This window comes from Talpa occidentalis, unplaced genomic scaffold, assembly GCF_014898055.3.
Source record: "Talpa occidentalis isolate TD23 unplaced genomic scaffold, MPIMG_talOcc4v2.1 talOcc4.16, whole genome shotgun sequence".
Classification (NCBI taxonomy): Eukaryota; Metazoa; Chordata; class Mammalia; order Eulipotyphla; family Talpidae; genus Talpa; species Talpa occidentalis.
In genome coordinates, this window is record NW_023601653.1 from 1,543,900 (window position 1) to 1,566,348 (window position 22,449).

The 22,449-nt window shown below is 43.2% G+C and overlaps 1 protein-coding gene across 2 annotated transcripts in view; it reads left to right on the forward strand.

Annotated features, from left to right (window-relative positions):
• The window catches only part of SMC1B (structural maintenance of chromosomes 1B), a 39,874-nt gene that overhangs the window by 15,344 nt on the left and 2,081 nt on the right, over positions 1–22,449 (forward strand). For both annotated transcript variants that reach the window (XM_037513393.2, XM_054695978.1), the window contains exons 10-23: positions 621–806; positions 2,971–3,150; positions 6,252–6,398; positions 8,445–8,582; positions 8,843–8,959; positions 10,277–10,383; positions 13,274–13,415; positions 14,201–14,346; positions 15,603–15,756; positions 17,557–17,655; positions 18,135–18,291; positions 18,742–18,896; positions 19,861–20,012; positions 21,727–21,796. In XM_037513393.2, the coding sequence (XP_037369290.1) occupies positions 621–806; positions 2,971–3,150; positions 6,252–6,398; positions 8,445–8,582; positions 8,843–8,959; positions 10,277–10,383; positions 13,274–13,415; positions 14,201–14,346; positions 15,603–15,756; positions 17,557–17,655; positions 18,135–18,291; positions 18,742–18,896; positions 19,861–20,012; positions 21,727–21,796 (1,950 nt within the window). The remainder of the gene's footprint in view (positions 1–620; positions 807–2,970; positions 3,151–6,251; positions 6,399–8,444; positions 8,583–8,842; positions 8,960–10,276; positions 10,384–13,273; positions 13,416–14,200; positions 14,347–15,602; positions 15,757–17,556; positions 17,656–18,134; positions 18,292–18,741; positions 18,897–19,860; positions 20,013–21,726; positions 21,797–22,449) is intronic.

Below are 22,449 nucleotides of genomic sequence, written 5' to 3' on the forward strand. Positions count from 1 at the left end.
GCTGCGGACAGCTTCACAGCGCAGCACTCAACGGCCTGCACCACTTGGGGAGGCCCAGTCTAGTTAATTCTTGACCGTACTTCCGATATCAAATAACACTTCCTGGGGGGGAAGCCTTCCCTCTTTTCTCAGGTTAACCTGACCCATGTTAGATACTCCAGCGCTCTCTGCGTTTCAGTTTTATCACAGCCTCCGTTACCACTCTGCTTTGTACATGAGTGTTTTTACTGTTGTATCCTTCTACCCCTCTCTATTGAAGGCTCTGTAAGGTCAGGGAGTGTGTTATCCAGTAGTGTTTGCCCAGTTCTAGCTCGGTACCTACCCATGGGAGGGCCTCATAGGTGACTTAATGGGTGAGGGAACGAGTGATGACTCTTACTGCAGCTTTGTCAACTATTTCAGTGCCTTGGTAAGGCGGGCCTCTTCATCACTGTTGACAGTGTGGCACACTGGAATAAACATTTCATAATGGAGCTTACATATAATTTAATTAAGACTCTTTAGTTATGTCTATACTTTTATAAAATTAGGTTTTGATCTTGCTGCTTGGTTATATTAGGAAATAATGAATTATGTTCCTCACTAAATTATTTTTCTCTCGTTTTTTGAAACCTGCCAAGTTTGGAAGACTGCTTGACCTGTGTCATCCTATCCACAAGAAATACCAGCTGGCTGTTACTAAACTCTTCGGCCGGTACATGGTTGCCATCGTTGTAACCTCGGAGAAGGTAGCCAGAGACTGCATTCGATTTCTGAAGGAGGAAAGAGCTGAACCTGAGACATTCCTCGCTCTAGATTACCTTGACGTGAGACATTTGTAATGTCTAGTATTTAGTAGTGCTGGTAGCTTGTCTTTCCAAGTCTGTCTTCCTCTCCTCTAGCTGTGGCAGTGATTAAAAAACATCATCACTTGGATGCGAGCCAGCCAGTCATTTGAATGGCTGGTGTTAACGTGCTGGTAAGCGAAGGATAATGTCAGCGTCCTATCCTTTTCCTAATCTGGTTTTGCAATGGCTGGAACTTGGTGATTTTGAGGACATTGCTCCAGCAGTGTCCCATTCCACCCACAACTGTCATTCCGTTCCACAGCAAAGTGCAGGCTGTGAAGACACGTGGCCTGTCGGTGAGATGCCAGCCAGAGTCTGGCCTGGAGATGTGCAGTCCAGTGAACATCAGTGGGCTCTCAGGGGAGCGGGCTCAATTTTGAGCCTTGGAGATCTGTATTAAGAGACTTCAGAGTATCAGAAGTCTGAACTGGTGAGGCAGAAACTCTGTCATTATTACCATTGCTGCCTGTTGGTGACTCCCGTGGCCTACTAAAGAAAACATTCTCCTTGGTCCAGCTTCCAGTACCCTGAGCTGCAGGCAGACTGCATAGTGGCTACAAGCACATGCCCTAAAGTGGGGCTGGCTTGCATTTGAATCACAGCCCCACTTCTGATAAGTTCTCCCTAATTTGTTCTTAATTTTTCTGATTTCATTTTCTTCATCTGTGAAATAGAGAAATTAATCCATACCTTACTGGATCACAGCAAGGCCCCATCACAAGTTGAGCTGGCACCATGTCTGGCACAGAGCGGGTCTCAGCAAGGGCTGCCTGCGCTCACACAGCCCAGGTCCCCTTCCACACTTCTGCAGTGTCTTTTGCCCACTGAGATCTAATTCATCTGACAGTCAAAAATCCTGTTTATTTTGTGCTTAAGATTTTTTCAGGGCCTCCCCTGGTGGCGCAGCGGTTGAGCGCTGGGCTGTGAAGCTGCCTGCAGCCTCTGCAGCGCCGGTTTGATCCCCGGCTGCTCCCCCGCCACCTGAGGGAGGGTCCCACATGGCGCGCAGACCTCTCCTGCCGCCCGCTGCTCCCCTCAGCAGTGTGCTTCGGTCCTTCTGCCTGCTCTGCTCCCCGCTCTGGCTCTGGTGAATTCTCTCACCCTCCCGCGCTTCTGACTATACCCAGTGCTTGTATAAATAAATAAAATAAAAAATTTAAAAAAAAAAAAAAAGATTTTTTTCAGCACATTTTTTTTACATATATTTTTTTGATTTTTTATTTAGAGGCATGTTTTATTTATTTATTTGTTTGTTTGTTTTATTTATACAAGCACTGGGTACAGTCAGAAGCGCGGGAGGGTGAGAGGATTCACCAGAGCCAGAGCGGGGAGCAGAGCAGGCAGAAGGACCGAAGGACACTGCTGAGGGGAGCAGCGGGCGGCAGGAGAGGTCTGCGCGCCATGTGGGACCCTCCTCCGGTGGCCGGGGAGCAGCCGGGGATCGAACCGGCGCCGCAGAGGCTGCGGGCAGCTTCGCAACCCAGCGCTCCACCGCTGCGCCACCGGGGAGGCCCTCTTACCCATTCTTGATGCCCAGTTCCTTATTTGTAACTGCTTCAGATCACTCCCATGATGCAAATTTATGTAAATACGTGTTCTTGAGTAGATGCGTACAGGTTATGTTTATAGTTAGGGTTTTTACTTTGCTTTCTTTTACAGAAATGAAATCAATAGTTGCTGTTTTCTTAGATCTTGACCTATTTATAATCCCAACTTCAAAATTGTATCAAAGAAGGTCTAAAGTCTTTCCTCATCATTTCAGCCTGAAATAGTTGTTTGAGCTTCATAATGTGCCCCTCTTTCGACACATGCCTGAAAGTATTATTTCCCACCAGTTTATGACTTTGAGCCTGGAGAGCTTATGTGTTGCATGTTCCCACTAATTAGGAACCAAGTCAAGTGTGGAAATTACACATTCTGGCTGTTGGTGGTGCGCGTGTTTGTAGTATTACATGACCCGACAGTGGGGTGTATCTGTTCATCAGGTTCTCGTCAGACCTGTTGCACCTAACAAGGGCACACTCCTGTCTTGCTGTCGTGTTTGTATTTGTCTTGCTGTCATATTTGTCTTGTGGGAAAGAAGGTACTGAGCGGTTTTAATCTCAGTGGATCTAATGTGTCAAGTATTTTTTAAACCTTTTAGATCAAGCCAATCAATGAACGACTGAGGGAGATTAAAGGCTGTAAAATGGTGATTGATGTCATAAAGACTCAGTGTCCTCAGCTGAAGAAAGTAATTCAGTTTGTGTGTGGAAACGGCCTTGTCTGTGAGACTGTGGAAGAAGCAAGGCATGTTGCATTCAGCGGACCCGAGAGACGGAAAGTAAGACTTGGGTGCACTGTTGGGTAATGTGGAGCGGTATGTACGAGAGCATCGCGTCAGGGTGTGCCCATGCTGTCTGTCGTGTGTTCTCTTTCATAAGGCAGACCAGCGTAGCCCACAGGCGGCTACTGCTTTCATAGTTTTCACAGTGTTCAGTGCGTCTTCAAAAAATGAACTTCTAGAGCATTTCCCTATGTCATAAGTTATATTTTAGGAATTGTAATATAGTAATATTAACCTGAAGCAGTTATTTTCATGGAATAAATTTCCTTGCTAAATCTCTGGTTTTCTCTGAATTTACATATTTTGCACATGTGTACCTGAGTACCAGGAAAGGTTCAGACACTTTGTTTTCTGGGTTGATTCTTCCATAGCTCAAGGGAGATACTAACTGTCCTTTTACACAGCCCAGGTCCTAACACAGTGGAGGGCATAGTGCACACCTGGGATGAAGTTACTAATACTCGTCTCTCTAGGGAATGCTTTTGGCTTTAAGTAAAATAAGTATTTTTTACCTTCAGTTGAATAGAGTTCACATTGAGTTAAGCAATGTTAAATTCCTCAAATTATCTGACAGTGTTTTTCTAAAACTACATTTATAATCAAGTCTAACGTAGTACCTAAGGATGTAAGGTATGAAGGCCTCTGGTGCTTTTTAGTCATTGAATATATGGCTTCAGATAAGTTTGTTAACATCTAATTTTAGTTTTCACATTTAAAACTGTACCTTTTCCAGAGTTATAAGAATTAAATTAAGTAATAGCATGCCAAATGCCATTATACTGCCCAATGGTATTCTTTAATAGCGTTAACACATTTCATCTAGAATGTCCAGGATTTCAAATTAATACTTAGGAGGCTATTTTTATGAAAGGTAGAAATTGTAAGTGTTAAGTTTATTGATTTACCTTTTATTAACTTGTCATATATTTTAGTACCTGCTAAATTTGAACATTTATAATAAGGGAACTATAGCTATTAAGGTATATTCCTTATTTTGCTATCTTGTTAACTATGCTAAAATTGATTTTTGAAGATTTGTATGGTCAACTTAAAGAAGTCACACGAAGGTAAGGCTTTATTCCTTCATTTAACAAATATTTATGGTACTGTCTTGTTCACAGTAGCATGCCTTATTACCATTTTAGGTGTTAGGTGAGACATTAAAGAATGTCTTAAGATGCATAATACACTTGGAAACATGTCACTTTTTTTAGAAGTAATATCTCTTCAGTGTGTGCTTTTGTTTTTCATGGAATTCATATTTTCCCATAAGCTAAATGTCATGTTCTAGAATTTTCTTTATTTAGATACTGCGAGTACCATTGCAAGATATTTTAGTTCGTTTATAAACTATAGTGTACAAATAAGCTATATACAGTTTAAGCTGTATAGCATAAATTACAGTGATTCTGTTAGCTGTAGTTGGTCATTACGGTTTTTAAAAATATTTAAATTATAAAATATTTATGCAACAGAATTTAAAAATTTGGAATCTTTTTAAACATGTGATTATTCCATCCATTATCCTTGGCCAAGAGAAACAATTATTTGCTTCCTTCTCCTGTAGACTTGTGGTTGTTACTCTAGATTTTTCTAATAGAAAGACTGTTTATGCTTTATTCTTTCTGTGTGGTATAGCAAAAAACAAATCCAGAAAATTATCATTAACCAGCTAGATAATTTGTAAAAAGATCCCTTTTCAAAAAATGGCACATACTGAACAAGAGAACTAGCAATGGGGCAGCTATAATCTGGAAAAACTGAATACCATCTGGAATAAAATATAGTTGAATCTAAACTTCATAGCTTATATCCAGATAGATTAGAAATGTAAATAGAAAAGATTAAACTCTAACAGTAAAAGAGAAACCATGGGAAATTTTATCTCAATTTCAGAGATTGACCTTTCTAATATGACAAAAACTTAGATGCTGTAAAAGATGGTTAAATTCACATAAACATTTTTTTTAATTCTAGATGACAAAATCTATAATAAGTAAGATAAAAGACATGGCAAACATGGGGTATCATACAATTCATTCTATTAATTACAGATTAATAAAGAACAAAAAGTGGGAAAAAATAGACAAATGAGACGAACAAACTTATTTTCATAGAAGGAGCTCTGATTATTCTTAAACATGAAACTGTTACTTAAAATATGGGCAGTGCATGTTCAACTTACACGGAAGTACTGGTCCCACCTGTCAGGTCAATCAGCGCCCAAATGTTGACAGTGCTGTGTGGGTCACGCCGCCCTCTCTGCTGGGGAGCGCCTTGCGCACCAGCTCTGTGAAGGGCATTTCTGCCAGTTGTACTTTCTAGGAGCTTTGCATGCAGATCGACGTGTGTGTGTGTGTGTGTGTGTGTGTGTGTGTGTGTGTGTGCGCGCGCGCGCACCACGCATTGTGGATATCTACACTTACTCATAACAGGAACGATTGGAAACAATCCATGCAAGACTGATCTATAAAATTATAGCACACTCGTAGAGCAGAATGTTGTTCAGCCTTAAAAATAAGGAAGTTCTCTGTGCTAACAGTGGGTGCCTGCCAAGGTGGGCTCAGTTACAGAAAAGTAGTAACAGAACAGGGTGGAGTTGTTTAAGAAATGGAGAAAGGAGATGTGTGCCATGTGATTGCTTATGCAGCAGTATTTCCTGGTAATACACAAGAAGTAGATAGTGCTGAGTACCTCTTGGGAGGGCCACTGGGTGGAGTTATTAAGGCTGCTTTCATAAGATGCCATTGACCTGCGGTATCAGATTCTTCAAAATGTAGGATTATGTATAATGTAAAATATATTAAATTCAAATGTTCTCGGTGTTTGCTTCTCAATATCAAATACATTTGGCATTAATAGGCAATTTACTTAGAACCTTTTAAATTGCTGTTGATCTGTTGCCTACAATTGCTTTGGGCCTTCAAACAGGGTTTTATATTTATGGTTTGTTTATTTACTGTGTCCCTTAATAAGCTAGGTATTTACTAGTAAGGTACAGTGATTTTGCACATCTACAAATTCTTAGCTGTAAAAATTGGTGTATTGTCTTTATCTTCTTTATATTTCACCAAGGTAAAATATTTTTAATTTTGCAGACAGTATCTCTTGATGGAACATTATTTTTAAAATCTGGGGTGATCTCTGGAGGGTCAAGTGACTTAAAATACAAGGCTAGATGCTGGGATGAAAAAGAATTAAAGAAATTAAGAGACAGAAGGGGTCAGTTAATCCAAGAATTAAAGGTAAATCCATGTTATAAAAGTTACAGAATACTAAGTAAGATAATTGCATTTTTAAGCTGGGTTTGTTTGTTTGTTTTGGTAATAAAGTATCACATACTGTTGAAAATTTTCAAATAAAGCAGAATGGAATAAATAATAAATAAAAAAATTTCCCTTACCTATCATTATAGCTCAGTGGTATTTACTAACCACAATTTGGTATATAGCTTCTGGAAATTTTCTCTGTATGTGCCAATATACATACTATGTTTCCTATTTTAGTTTTGTAGCAGATTTTTGCTATAAATATTTACAAGTTTTTTCATTTATTTTCACAACAGCACCTGTTTTTATTTTAGTGTGTAGAGATCCACTTTATTTTTAATGAATTCTGCCTGGTAGTTTGTTGCACAGGTTTTCTTTTTAACCTGTCTCCAATAATGAACATTTTTGGGTTTTGCTATTAAAATAGTGTGGTGTTAAACATTCTTTAGAGGGAGAAAAACAGAGTCCCTGAGATTTTCAATTCCATAACTACACTACCTTAGTTTGAATCCTGGCTCTGTCACTTAATAGCAGTGTGACCTTGGGCAAGTTACCTAGCCCTGTTTGTACCTTAGTTTCCTCATCTGTAAAATGGAAATAACACAAATACCTTCCTTTAGGGTATTAAATCAGATAATCTAGATAAAATGCTTAAAATAATGCTTATATATTTATTTCCTGCATACATCTTTCTGCTAGGTTGTCTTATTACTATAAAAATTATTTGTATAATAAAATAAATTACCAGGTACTATAGACTAAAGAAAATTAAAGACACAGAATTTTAGCAATTTATTTAGGACTATTTAATATTTGGACACTTATCCCATACATTATAAATATATGTTGAGTTTGCTTTTTTAGTCAGCTTTTTTGAAGAATAACTTATATACAGCAGTCTGCAATTTTAAGTATATGGTTCAATAAATTTTGATAAATGTATGTTTCATGTAACCTTCCCCCACAATCATGATAAAGAACATTTTCCTAACCCCCAAATTCCCCGAGTCTCCTTTATAGCTGTCCCCTCCCTCAACCCGCTGGACCTTGCTACCTGACCCACTTTCTATCATTATGGTTTTTCCTCTTTCAGAATTTCATATAAATGGAATCACATAGTCACTAGTCTTTTGTGTCATGCTTTCTCTCAGTGCTTTTGAGATTCATGTTGTGTGTATCAAAAATCTATTCCTTTTTATTATCGTCTTTTTTACATTGGAGTGCATGTGTGGTATACATGTGTTTAATCTATGTAACCAAGTAAGTTAATCTTTTAGAACTTTTGGATTTTAATGTCATGTTCAAAAGACCATATTCTTTCTGAAGATAACAAATGAAATTCAGCAATGCTTTCTTTTGGTGCTTTTGTGTATGTAACATTTATATTTTTATTCATCTGGAATTTATGTTGATGAATGGATATCCAGTTTATTTTACCAGCTGTCTTGCCATTTATCAAAATATTATTTATTTTACTGACTATTTTAATTCCTTATTTAAAATGTCAATTATTTGAAATGTCAACTTTGACAGATACTAAAATAGAATGCTTTTAGATTTTCTTTTCCTATTTCTCTTCTTTGTATATATTAACAACTAATTTTTGATACAAAGAGGTATCCTGGCAAGATTACTCAACTGGTGGACATAAAACAACTGAAAAGAAAGACATACTATGTTGGGTGAGGAGTCCTCCAGTTATAGGTAACTCGAATGCAGTTTTAATTAATTAAAACATTACTGAGATTCACGTTTGATAAATGATCTCCTAATTCTTCCCTATGAAGAATTTCCGGAGACTGGTCAAAAAGTTTGGGTCCAAAGAGTGGGAGAACGTCTCTTTCTATCACGCACAATGCTATGAAAAGCCATCATGGTCAAGTTGATGGCCTCTAGTCTTAGGTCTTCTATCAGAAGGCAAGTGTAGGTGTGATTATATGTAAAAATCAGTGAATTATGACTTAACACTAAAAGTGCATTTCTGCTATAAGATTTTCTCACCATGTCTCTCTTCCTTTTTAGGACTTAATGAAGACACTCCGCAAGGAAGCAGATTTGAAACAAATACAGACTCTATTACAAGGAACTCATACACGACTCAAATACTCACAGAGTGAACTAGAGATGATTAAAAAGAAGCACCTTGCTGCTTTTTACCAGGTACTATAGACTAAAGAAAATTAAAGACACAGAATTTTAGCAATTTATTTAGTACTATTTAATATTTGGACACTTTATCCCATAATTATGATAATCCTCTGGTTACTTTTATTTTTGTGGTTATTAGTCTTGTCCAGTCGTACCTGAATTTACCCTAGATCATGAATTTCCCTTATTCTCAACAATGACTTCCACATTCACTCCCCAGTATAAAGCTAAAGTACCAATATTATAAAGAAATCTTTCTCTTTTGTATTTAGGAACAATCTCAGCTACAAAGTGAACTGCTGAATATTGAGTCACAGTGCACTATGCTGAGTGAAGGAATCAAAGAACGGCAACAAAGAATTGAAGAATTTCAAGAAAAGATAGATCAGGTCATGGCTGTTACATGTACTACTATATGGCGGGCAGAGTATAGATTTGGAACTTACTACGTGCTGAAGCGCCTCTTCTTATTGGCTTGACTGAAAATTAACTTCCTTGTTCCCTTAGAGCACTGTTGCGCATCTCAAGAGACGATGGCCAGTGCATGGTTACTCTCTTCTGTTTTCCCACCTCTCCTTGCCCCGTGTAAAAATTACAGGCTTTTTTTTTTCTTTTCCTCCCACTGTCCTTAACACCACGATGAAAAGAACTTTGTCGTTCAGGTTATCTTTTACAGTTACATATTCACTCGGTAATTAATTCTCGAACATCTCTTATATGCCAAACACAGTGCTTCACTTTGGGGCTACAAAGACTCGGTCATCTAATCTCTGCTTATAAGGTGACAGGAGCTTTTGTTCTATCCATTCCGCTCACACTTGTTTCTGACCCTTAGAAAAGGACACCATCATTCAGGAGCCTCCACTCGTTTGTAGTTCTGCCTTTATCACATGATTTAAAACCACTCTTACCTTGCTCCTTTTCTAGATAAAATACCCCCAGTTTCCTTAATCATTAACACTTACCATGGATTTAAGATCAGTTACAGTAACCACCCCGTGGGTGCTCTGCTGTTCTGTCTGTGGCCAGGACGAAGCATGTCAAAGACTGACTAGCACAGAGCACCACAGACTCCTGCGCAGGCAGCTGTGACTGCCATACTTTGGATTATCTGCTTTTGCAAATTGCCATTTACTGTCACATCCTATCACATTTATACTTAATTAATATTCAACTAAATTTGAAAAAATTTTAACATGTTGTGTTGTTAAAACAGGTCTGTCTCATCCTATAATAGCACACAAGTGCATAGTTTTGTAGACATTGAGGTTATTTTGTTAGATTTGGGTTGTTCCAGTTCATCCAAATCATTTTGAGTCTTAATTTTATGCTCCATTTCTCTTAGTTTTCTACTAATACTCTACTTGTATACGAGAATATTTTATTTTTTTATGTAGGATATTATATTTTGGCATTGCTGATATACATGAAGTATATTCAGACATGTATTAAATAACTCATAAAACCAACATACTTAATAAGGCCAATGATAAGTGTTCTTATTTCATTTTCAGAATAACAAATTTGAAAATGGGCATAGTTTATAGAGTTAAAAAAAAATCACTGTCCCCTCAGAGAACAGTAATGCTTTTTGGGATTAGTTTTTGTCCTCATTCAGAAAATCTTGGTGGGAAAAACAGATTTAATCATTGTCTATATACTTTTTTAAAATCAGTTATCAAACCAGTTTCGAAATATTTTAAAAGGTTGAAGATGATATTTTCCAACACTTCTGTGAAGAAATTGGCGTGGAAAATATTCGTGAATTTGAGAAAAAGCATGTTAAGCAACAACAAGAAATTGATCAAAAAAGGTATTTTTATTAAAAGATGTTGATGAGCAACTTACACATATAAATGTAACAAATTCATAATTTAAAGAAATTACACTGAGGTAATCTCCAGCTTAGTTCAAGAAACATCTAGTCGGGCCTCCCCGGTGGTGCACTGGTTGAGCGCTAGGCTGCAAAGCTGGCCGTAGCCTCTGCAGCACCGGTTCAGGGTCCCACATGGCGCGCAGATCTCTCCTGCCGCGCCTGCTGCTCCCCTCAGCAGTGTATGTCGTCGGTCTGCCTGTTCTGTTCCCTGCTCTGGCTCTGGTGAATTCTCTCACCCTCCCGCACTTCTGACTATACCCAGTGCTTGTATAAATAAATAAATAAATCTTAAAAAAAAAAAAAAAAAAAAAGAAAGAAACATCTAGTCAATATTTATATTTTTATCAAGAGATCTGATACTTTTATTTTGTAAATTCTTTAGAGAGAAAGCACAAATACAAAAAATAAGAGAAGAGGGATGCAATTACCCAGTGGTAATTAAGAGAATAAGGCATTAATTTACTTAATTCTCTGTAAATATTCATATATGTGGGTAAAATTGATAATTTTCAAAAAATAATATATTGCCAAAAATTACACAAAACGAGATAGAAAAATTGAAAGAGGCCAGTTACCTTAGGAAAAGAAAATGCCTCCCACTCCATTCCCAAATTCACCAGGCACGTGTGGTTTCACCAGTGAATCATCTCAGCAAACTTTAAAGATGCAGGTAATCTCAGTGTTCACATTTTTTTAAAGGTTTATTTATTTATACATACAAGAAACGGGGTACAGGCCAGAGATGCGGGGGGTGAGAAGATTCACCAGAGACAGGGTGAGGAGCAGAACAGGCAGACTGACTGAAATACAATGCTGAGGGGAGCAGTGGGGAGACAGGAGAGGTCTGCTGCACCATGTGGGTTGCTCCCTGGCCGGCCTGGAATCAAACTTGTGCTGCAGAGGCTGCGGATGTTTTCACAGTGGGGTGCTTAACCCCTTGCGCCACCAGGGAGGCCCCCTCAGTGTTCGCATTTATGCAAATGTTCAATGTTTAAACTTACATAGTGTACAAAAGGAAACACATCTTTTGATGAAATGAGCATAATATTGATGCCAAAATCCAGAAACTGTAAATTAAACTCACCTATATATAATCAAATAAAATAAGGTTAGATAGAAACAAGCAAAACAACAGCAAAGCAATGTACATTATCTAGTGGACTCCATGCCAGGAATGTAAGAGTGACTCAGGGTCAGGAAATACTGCTGTGATATAAATCACATGATCTATATAACTCTAAAAATGATGAAAAGGACAGTTGACATAATTCAACATCCGTTCCGGTTTAATGTCTTAAAATGTGATTAGTTAGGTACCTGTGGTATGAGAAGATACTTTTGATTCTAAAATTAGCATCATCTTTTCATGGAATAGCTAGAAACATTCCTAGTGAAGTCAGAAGTGAGAAGAGTATTTATTGGGTTGTCGGATAAGTCCTGATGTATTTTTTTCCTTGACTTTCCCAACAACCCAATAGTATCGTCTAGTCCTGTGGCTAGGTGCGCACATGTTTGGGATTATTATGTCTTTTTTTTTGCTGACTTAATTCCTTTACCATTATAAAATATCCTCTTTGTCCCTGCCATATTCCTTGTTCTCAGGTCTACTTGAACTTCTAATGAATTCTACCTACCACTATTTATAGAGTTTCTAACTAGAATTCTGATTGAAGGTTACATTGAATTTATTTGGGGAGAACATCTTCAAAATATTAAGTCTTCTAAGAACATAAAGTATATTTATTCCAATCATCTGTATCATTTACTGGAATTTTAAAAATGTTCTAAAGATTTTATGTGTTCTTACTAAGCTAATTCCTAAATATTCTAGTTTTTTCTCTGAATAGAGTCTACTTTTATGTTTTGCGAATTGGCTTATCAAATTTTACGACTAACATCTGATGATTTTGTTAAATGCTATGTTACTTCTGGTAGCTTAGCCATTGTGCATCTGTCCTGCACATTAAACTTGAGGTGGAGATGAGGAGGCAGTTGTATTCCCAAGTTAGGAGTTCCAGGTCCAAACTGGAAGGATGAGGTTTGGAATGGTCAGTGTGCAGGAGGTACTTAAAATTATGACTAGGTCAGAGCACAAGTGCGTGATGGTAGGTAGGAAAAAGGAGATCCCAGGAGAAGGTTAGCAGGCCAAGAAGGTGAGAAGGAACCACTGAAGAAACAGCTGTGAGGGGCTGGGAGCAGAGCACTGCGGTGTCCTGCAGTCAAGTGAAGAAATGCTTCACTGGACACGGCCTGTGTAACTGAGTCCCGCAGCAGAAACTTCAAGGAAAGTGCATCAGGAAGTACTTGTTCTTAAATCCCCAAGTTTTAAGTTTGTGAATGAATAGCTATTTGGGAAGACTGACTGGCTAAATAGGAATAAACACATAAATCATAAGAAGGAGAAAAGGAGAGGAAATCTATAGATTATAAAATATTCAAAAAACATCCATAGCACTGTATGGATCCTGACTTTAATGACCAGTTTTGTTTTTTTTTTAATTAATGAGACTCAAGGAATTTGGCATTGACAACGATTGATATTAAGGAATTGTTTCTATCTGTAACAATCCATGGTTCTGTATTAAAAGTCACTTTACTTTCAGAGATGTGTACTAACTATTTGCAGGGGAAGCCACATGTCTGAAATTCGCTTCAAATAATGCAGTGGTGGGAGGGGGTGTTGAGAAAGGTTACAGATGCAACAAAACTGAGTGATAGCCATATGGGAATTCATCATAGTACTTTTCCTTTTGAATTTGAAATTCTCCCTAATAAGAATTGAGGGAGCCTGTTTACCAGTTGTAATGCTTGACTTTAATTATACTAGATTAGAATTTGAGAAACAGAAAACTCGGCTTAATATTCAAATTGAATACAGTCACAATCAGCTGAAGAAGAAACGGAATAAGATCAACACATTAAAAGAAACTCTCCAGAGAGGTAGAGAAGACACTGATAACCTCAAGAAGGTAATTAGTGGGTGGCTCCGGTGCCCAACACTGAGCTCCTGAAATGTCCTGATACTGATGGAGGGGGTGGGGGGAGGGGTGGGGCAGATTTGAGAAATACTTGGAGTAAAATCACAACTTCCCACATTATTAGGAATGAAAGAAGGAAGAGAGGCCATTTGGGGAGGGGTGCTCCAGGTGACTCCTGAGTTCTGCCATGGGCTGTTGGTGAATAGGAGGAAAAAGTTAAAGAGAAAAAACTCTGGACCTGTGGAGCCTGGGTTGCCTGTATGGCATCTAGACGGCGACTTCCGACAAGTAGTTACTACAGAGACACAGGGGAAGACTCGCCTGCTTCGTGGGGACAAATTGAAATCTGTGTGAACAGTTGAGACTCCCAGGCAGAGGTAGGCCGTGGAGAGCAGTGGGGCCTGTGTTCTGGAGGCAGTGGTCACACAGGGTGTAAAGAGACCCAAAAGGGTGGTGCCAAGTAGCAGTTTCAAGCAGCCCCAGCGTTTCAGAAAGGAGGAGGTAATGGACGTTACCAAAAGGTAAAGTCTGGAAAAGTGTGTTTCCTGCCAGTTAGAGGTCACAGAAGCAGAAACACTTCCGCTGACAGTGGAAGCAGAGCCAGAGGGCAGCAAGCTGAGGGATGAATCCAAACTGAGCACAGAGGCACACAGCACCGGGGCCAGGCAGCACACGGATGGGGTTTATTTCGGAGGGACTGTTCATTTTACGGATAAGATGACCTGTCGACCTCACTATACGATGGTAACGCTGCAACGTAGATCGTCTCCGTTCAGGTGGAAGAAAACTGTCTGCAGGTGGTGGATGAGCTCATGGCCCGGCGGCAGCAGCTGACAGACACGTTTGTGACCCAGAATGCCGACGCAGAGAGGGTCCACGCGCAGATCGAAGAAGAGCGGAAGAAGTTCTTGGCTGTCGATAGGTAATTAAGAACTTTATCTCTTTGAGAGACCATAGCCAGAGTAGTGGAGAGGTTAACATCAATTTGAAATTTAAGAAGTCTTATTATTTGCATATGTTCCCTCTGTGGTGTTTGTGTTGTCTTACGTTGTCTCTGTGGCGTTCTCAGCTCATCGGGGCAGCCCAGAGAGACGGCTAGTTGTTCAGGGTGAATAGATCTTTCTGACAGATGAAAACGCAGAGACCCCTTACCATACAAGCCCCTTGGCCACGGTCTCATCTCCCCTCTGGTCTGCAGTGTGACAAGCCTCACGGGCTCCGGGAGGGGCAGAGCCTGGAGCCAGACCGTGTGGCTCTGTATCCCAGCTCTGCTGTGTACGGGCCACACCTTCATGTCCTCATCAGTCAGTGAGGATCACGCCCGTGCGGCCTCGGGGAGCAGGTGCTGGCGCTGAGTATGTGGCTCCTTGTGGGCACGTGGAGCAGCATGGGCTCCTGACAGGCGGTGTTTGCTGCCATGACTACCGTAACATTGTGCATCGCTGACTTGTCCAGCACAGTCCTGCTGTAGAATGGACAGGACCTTAAGTGACCAGGTGAAATGAGCTCTGCTTTTGCTCATAGCTTTGGCATTTCACAGTTTCCCCCATTGTTTAAAGACCCACAGTGTTTAAAGAGACACCAGGAAAAGCTCTTTGTCTACAGCAGGTTTTTGAGTGGCATTGAAGTTCCTTTACTCTTGAATTTTATTTTACACTTATATTTGGTTTAAACATCTTTCAAATTTCATATTCTTAGAAACCATATAATTCTTAATTTATTTTAATTATTGGTCCTGTGTCAAGGTCTTCTTTAAAAGTCCCCATTGTTTCAACTGGTAAAGTCCCCAAGCCCTCATTTAAAAATAGAAGGTATTTCATTAGGTGTTATTAGGTGTGTAATGACTTAGTGGGGAAGACATGTCTCTTGCTAAGATACTATTTCTCTTGGTTTGAGATTTAAAAGCAAAGTACTTAGGAAGGCGCTGTATTGTTGCTAGCCCGAGTAAAGTAGTTCTGTTCCTGCTCCCTGGGGTTATTTAATTATATGCCTGACCTTTCCCAGGAAAGTTAAGGTTTAAATTACAAGCATCAATAAGAGAATTCTAAAATGTAAGCACTCACAGGAAAAAAATAACCTCTTTTCCCATATAAGCTGTAACACATGTGTTTTTTCTTCCTTGATGTAGCTTTAGATAATGAGTAAGACATGACCACTTTTTCATATCTCTGTTCACAGGGAAGTAGGAAAAAGGCAAAAAGAAGTTGTAATCATTCAGAGTTCTCTGGAACAGAAACTTCTAGAAAAGCATAATATACTGCTTGATTGCAAAGTTCAGGACATTGAAATAGTCCTTTTGTTGGGGTCATTGGATGACATCACTGAGGTGAAGGTATAAAATTTGTGCAGTTGTGAGGAACTTAATGTGACACCCTTTGACCACTTAGTGAAGTCTCAGCTTCGCAGAGTCTACCCCTTTGGGGGCAAGGAAGACACCTCCTCCGAGGGCGACAGGACATCACCCCAGAGGACCAAACCATGGCCTTTTAGCCTCCATAGGATGGACCCGCTTCTTACCCTCTACTAGATACCCTGGAGAAGCCAGAGAAGGGGAGCTGTTGTTGGGGGGCCATTTGGGGGTGGGACTATAACGGTGAGCTGCGGTGGTATGAGGGGCTGCTGGCGTGAGCTCTCCTCTGCACGCTTGGACCTTTGTGTGTGCTGTGTGGAGGGTCTTGCTCTGCACCAGCACACGAGACACAAGGTGGTCCTCAGAAAAATGCCCTCCCTGAGTCTCTGCAGGTGGTGAGCGTGCATTAGTGAGTCTCCTCTGCAGCCCCTTCCACATGCCTCCCCTCTGTCCTGCCCCCAGTCAGACATCCACTCAGCTCCTCCAGGTTCTCACCCTAGAAGAAGCTTTCAGTCCTCTGGTTCTTTAGAATGAAGGATTTATAAGCAATTTTTCTCTTGCTTCTATTGACCACCTCTCATAACATTCTCAACTGACTTCATAGTCAGAAGGTCTTTGTCTTTTTTCTGTATTTTAGCAGCAATCACAGCACAGACAGGGGGTAAGGAAAGGAGAAAACGCTTTTCTGGCCACAAGTGGCACAGATTCAACTCCGAAGAGGGGGTGAAGGGATAGTGCTGGAGTGGGAGCCGTGACTCAGGCCAGGAATTTGCAAACCCTGAAGAGCGCGTTCTGGCCCAGTATATGTCGGCTTTGTCCTCCCATTCAGCTTTCCCCACGAGGCTGTCCTCTGCCCTGTTAGAAAGGTCCTGGGAAGAACTCTGACTGACTCGTTCTGGGTCATGTGTCCACTCGTGGGTGCAGAGGGAAGGATCTGTTAACCACCTAAGTGGATAGGAGCAGAGACACCATCATATAAGAGAAAAACAGGTCTAGTGAAGCGGCAGCGTGACCTCAGGTCCACGCTGGAATGAAGTAGGTGAGACAGCAGTCCAAGGCCTGACCCCTGGTGGATGCTGTTGGTCAGTGTATTCTCCACTATTCCCACCTCAATGTGAAGTTAATCATTTAATAGTTTGAATGACTTTCATGAGCAAGGTGGAGTATTTCCAAGCAGGAATTAAGATACTTAAGCTGGGTTAATACTGAATCATTATCAGAAAAGAAAAAGTGATAGTCCTGTTCCACTTTGCTGGTCAGGCCCCAGCAGAATGGTGCATGCGCTTGGTCCAGCATGACGCTTTCTAAGAGTAAAGTGTCCAGGGTAGTGAAAAAAGGCCCAGGCCATGTTGTGCTGGGGAGAGAAGGATTGGGGTGTATGATCGTCCTCATCCAGTTGTGCTTTCTGGTCCTGAGGGGGACGTCAGGGTTGGGGGTGAAGCCACAGAGCCAGTCTCCTGCTCAAGTAACTGTGAACAAGGAAGGTGGTGGAGGGCCCCTAGAGGCGAGTCACTTGGCCGGAGTCTCATAAGCATGTCTAGTAGCACGTAGCAGGGGTGTGTAGAAGTAGGTGGGTCCCGTCCCGAGCAGAAGCAGCAGCGGGTGTAAAGCGGCTCTCCAGAGCGCTGACCAGGGACCACTGGGGAGAGGTCACTGTCCTGGGGCGGGGGATGAGCATCCATTCTGGGGGAGACGCAGTCAGCTGGTGCCCTGGTGGGGAGTGGGGGGTGGCACGCAGGGCTCACCGTTTCCAGTAACAAGGAGAGGGCTTGCGTGTTCCAGCTGGGGACGGAAGCGGAAAGTACCCCGGCGACAACTGACATCTATGAAAAGGAAGAACCCATCGAGGTGGACTACAGCGCTCTGAGAGAGGACTTGAAGGTACTGCGGGGTCTCCATCCTTTAGCTCGTGGTGGTACTGCATGTTTAAATGCTGCAGAATAGTTTTCAGGTAATAAAGCTTTAAAAACAAAAGAAATAGTGTGGATAGGTTGTTATCAGATGTTCCCACCAGCATGTCCCACTGTGCTCCGCCCTCCGCGGGAGCTGGCGAAGGGCAGGCGCAGCCCACGTGCTGTCCCTGAATCCTCAGTGCCCGGTACCTCGCAGAGAGGCGATCGGTATTTGCTTAATGGAGAAGTAAATGATGTGTGAGTCGTTTTGCCAGATTAAGAACCACGAAAGTGAAGTGTGTCCCAAGAGAGCAGCTCTGACAGAGCCTGAGTGAGCACAGCCGACCTGGGGAGCCAAGGACGGCGCAACGGCCCACGCATCAGCCCAAGAGGGCGTGAGGCCGGGCCAGGTCCCCTGGGCCCCAAAAGGGTTACCGACTGACCCTTACTGTTCTCGGCCCACGACAGGCTCTCGAGTCCGATAAAGAGGTGGAGGACCACCTTCGACTCCTGCTGCAGCAGGTGGCGTCCCAGGAAGAGGTTCTGTTGAAGACGGCAGCCCCCAACCTGAGAGCGCGGGAGAACCTGCGGACTGTCAGGGACAAGTTCCAGGAGTCCACGGACGGTGAACAAGAGCTTTTCTTGCTAACAACTTCTCCCGCTTACCAGCAGCCCCCCGGGGTCTGCCTTTGCGGTTACTACATAGATGTCGCTCTGTTGCCTTTCCCCCCTTTTTCCCTTGTGTCATGTACTGTTGATAGTGAACCCCCGCGTCCTTCTTGAAAAGTTCTTTAATTTAAAGACAGGTGTGTCGGCTATTTCAGAAACAGACACTTGTTCCTACCAGCGTAATTAGCGTGTCGATACTGTCAGAACCTGTCGTGATTTAAAAATTGCGCTACTGGGAAAAGGCTCATCAGTGAGGAGCCACGTTCCTGACATGAGTAATAGTTGGTAGAGTTTCCTCAAGACAACCAAACTCAAAGTACAGTTTTAAAAGTATTTTATGCTTAAAGTTGAAATAAGAGAAGCCCTTTAGTGGTTCCCAAAATAAAGAACATTGATTCTCTCTTAGCTTTTGAGGCCAGCAGAAAGGAAGCCAGAATGTGTAGGCAAGAGTTTGAACAGGTGAAAAAAAGGAGATACGATCTTTTCAGCCAGTGTTTTGAGCACGTCTCAGTCTCAATTGATCAAATCTACAAGAAGCTCTGCAGAAACAACAGTGCTCAAGTATGTATTTTTCACCCCCAGTATGAGTGGGAACTTTAGTGATGGTGGTTTTTTTCTGGTGGGAAATAAGCAACCGCCACATTTTGGAGGGAACACTCCCGGGAACAGTCGGTTCCTGGCGACGGGTCACAACGTCCTGTCGTCCGCCCCTCCCCCACCACTAGCAGCCGGGACCAGTCACAACTCCCTGTCCTGCGTCTCAGCTGGAAAATGAGTGGATTAGATCCCTTAGTTTCCCAGCTCTCTGAGTTCTGTCATTCTGTTTGGTGCTCATTTGAATGTATAAAACTTCTGATGGTCTCTGTAGTAAAGGCAGGGAACTCTAGGGGAATTGGGGGTGATGGCTGATGGGGGGGTCTGAGGAGTTGACCAGAATAACAAAAGAGAAAGAACTAAAGCCGGGACTCAGTCCCAGATGTGTGCCTTGGGAGGCCAGTCTCGCTAGAGCCGCCCCCGGTCCACCGTCAGGAGCCACGGCCAGGACGTGGGCTTGACAGTGGAATAAGGATGTAGGTCAGACCTTACCCGTCTGCTTTACCGCTCTCGGGTGTTCTTTTATGACCAAGTGGCCGTCCTGAGCCAGATACTTAGAAAAGTAGAAACCAAAACCCACTCGCTCCTTGCGGGCCGGAGTCTGCCCTGTGCCTGTGGCCCACGGCGGGGCTCGGCGACTGGACCTGTTCTTGTGAGACCGCGGCGTGTGCTGCTGAGGTTTGGGTGGCAGTCCCGGGGCCAGGCCTGCTCCTTAGTGGGTGAGGATGTTTTGCCCTGCTCCCTCAGCCAGCCCACTTGGCTGTGGTTCCACGTAGCGCTCAGTGCAGTATCTGCAGGCCTCGGTATTTTCCCATCAAAATCGAGGGAAGTCTGTGAATAGGACGTTTTGCAGTTAAACTCTGTTGCAACCCCATGTGAGGTTTACTGGTCACTTTGCTGATAATTGCTAAGTATGTAACATGTATTCCAGGCCTTTCTTAGCCCAGAGAACCCAGAAGAGCCTTACTTGGAGGGCATTAGCTACAACTGCGTGGCTCCAGGCAAGCGGTTCATGCCAATGGACAATTTGTCAGGGGGAGAAAAGTGCGTGGCGGCTCTGGCGCTCCTGTTTGCTGTGCACAGGTGAGAGCGCCGTAAGCCCCTCGGGTCCACGTCAGCACAGAGGCTGGATGGGCCTCCCCACAGGGGTGCTACGAACTGCCCGTTGTTGGCATAATCAGCACATGGAATGCAAAGCTGTTTTCTTCAGCCAGACAACTCAGTTATATTTTAGACAGCAGTTTAGTTCGCAAACCAGACAATGCAGTCTTGGACATGTTTTTTCAGTTTCTGTTATCGGTAGCGTCTAATACACCATCTTCATAGCAAAGAGAGACTATTTGGAATGGCCAGATGTGACATCAGCATTACCAAAAACCCAGTTGCAAAGAGCCCAAACAAAACAAAAAAGCTCAACTTGTGTATGTTTTCCTAGTCCATGCTGTAACCGTCTTTGTGAAAAAAGAAATGTAACCCCATTTCCATGGATGACAGTGGCGCTGTTTGTAAAATAAATCAAGGGGAAAGGTTAACTAAAATTAAGACAACAGCTTTCAGCATTCAGAGCTTCCAGTGAAGAGCTCGGGACCCATGATGCTGTCTCTCTTCATGATCTGGCCTCAGAGTTCTACATCTGTGTTGGTCTCACAGAGGAAAAGGAACAGGCCGTGACAGGGAAGGAAAGGAAGAATCATGAATGTAAAAGCAGCAGGCAGGGACCTGAGCAGGGGCCTGCGGGAGTGGACCTGACCTGAGGGGGACTGTTACCGGGCATCCCCATCACTTATTCCGGGCTGTTTAGGTCCTTACAGTGGACCCACGATCGTGGCATTGGAGCGAGCAGTGAGCAGCACTGCTGTCAAAGCACTTCATTTCACTGGGGGCGACAGGCAGTAAAGTCCGCGAGTAAGCTAGCTCCTGATACAGAGACTGTTAGATGACAAATCCTACAGGAGAAGAAATTAAAGCAGGGAGTGGGGACAGTAACAAGGAAAGGCTGGAGGCATGAGGGAAGGCCTGTTTGAGAAAGTAAGATTTAAGCAAAGATTTGAAGGCGTTTAGGGGGCAAGTCATGTGAATAGTGAAGGGGAGAATGTTCTAGACCTGAGGAAAGGCAAGTGCTAGGGGCCTGGAGTCCGAGGACAACAGTGCACTGCAGAGGCAGGAGTCACAATGAAATAGGCCAACAGGCTGTCCCAGGCCAGGGTGAGTGGAAGGTAGAGTCGGTGAGGCCTGGGGTCGAAGACGGCGTCAGGGACCATTTAAATCGACTAGAGTGATGAGAGCTGCCATTCACGGGCGTGGAGGCCAACACAGGAGGGGCAGGCGTGGAGGGGCAGGTGAGAGAGTGGTCTGGCAGGAGTCTGAGCGTGGAATTGAGTGAGCTGTCGTATGGGGAGGTGAGAAGTCAGGAGAGCGCGCTCCTGTCAGTTGAAGTGTGGGAGCCGTCAGCACGTGGATGACAGTCTTGACAGCAGGAGGACCCACCAAGGGTGCCCTGTGAGCACTGAGCCTGAGGGCACCACCGTGTGAGAAGTCAGAGCAAGAAGACCGAGAAGGAGCAGTAGGTTGGGCGCCACGCGCGACGGTGTCATCTGTGTCAGAGGAACAGGTGGGAGGACGAGCTGGCGCCTCTTGCACAGGCCTGCTGGGATGCAGACAGGCGGGGTGTGGGGTTCACAGAGCAGAGGGCATGGGTGCCTTGGACGGGCATCCACAGCGATACGCTGTCTGTAGTCGGAGCACGCCATCCTCTCCGGGAACATTGCTGTTTACCTGACTCTCAATTTTTTTCTAGTTTTCGGCCTGCTCCATTTTTTGTTTTAGACGAAGTAGACGCAGCCCTGGACAACACGAACATTGGCAAAGTAAGTTCCTGTCTGCTTTGAATTTCTGGTAGAATGTCTGCAACTCAAGGGTCATGCTGCGGTCAGAGGCCTTTTGTCCAGAATGGAGAGTTTAATTGCTGGTTAAAAATCAAATTTGTGTTAAATATCTAAAAGAAAACAGGGTTCAGGATAATTTTCATGTAAGATTAGGGAGCCCTCAGGAGTTGTTGGGGCGTCCACACAGGAAGCTGAGTGAGGGCTGATGGGCTGGATCGCAGCGTTGCTGCTGGGTATCTGTGAAGTGACCTGTGACCAGGGTGCCCAGCATTCATCGCGTCGCGCCCCGTTACCATGCGCCAGTCTCCCCCATTCCTGTCGGTCTCCCGAGCTGCCCCGAGTCCTGTGTCACAGCCGCTGCCGCTCTGAGGCTGGGCTTCTGTGTTCACGCGCTTCAGTTCAGAGGCAGTTTCCCTCCTCCTCGTCACTCAGCTGAAGCTGCCGTTCCCGCTCCAGGCCCGGGCCCTTAGTGTTTTGGGTGCAGCTGGGCCCTCCCCCAACACAGACACCCCTAAAGCAATCTCTGAGGGGTCCAGGGACTTGGGAGGTTGAGTCTGATCTCCCCTCCCCCATTCGCCAACTTTCAAGCCGACCTCACTCGCCAGGACTCGTGCCCGCCCACCGTCTCCTGTGCC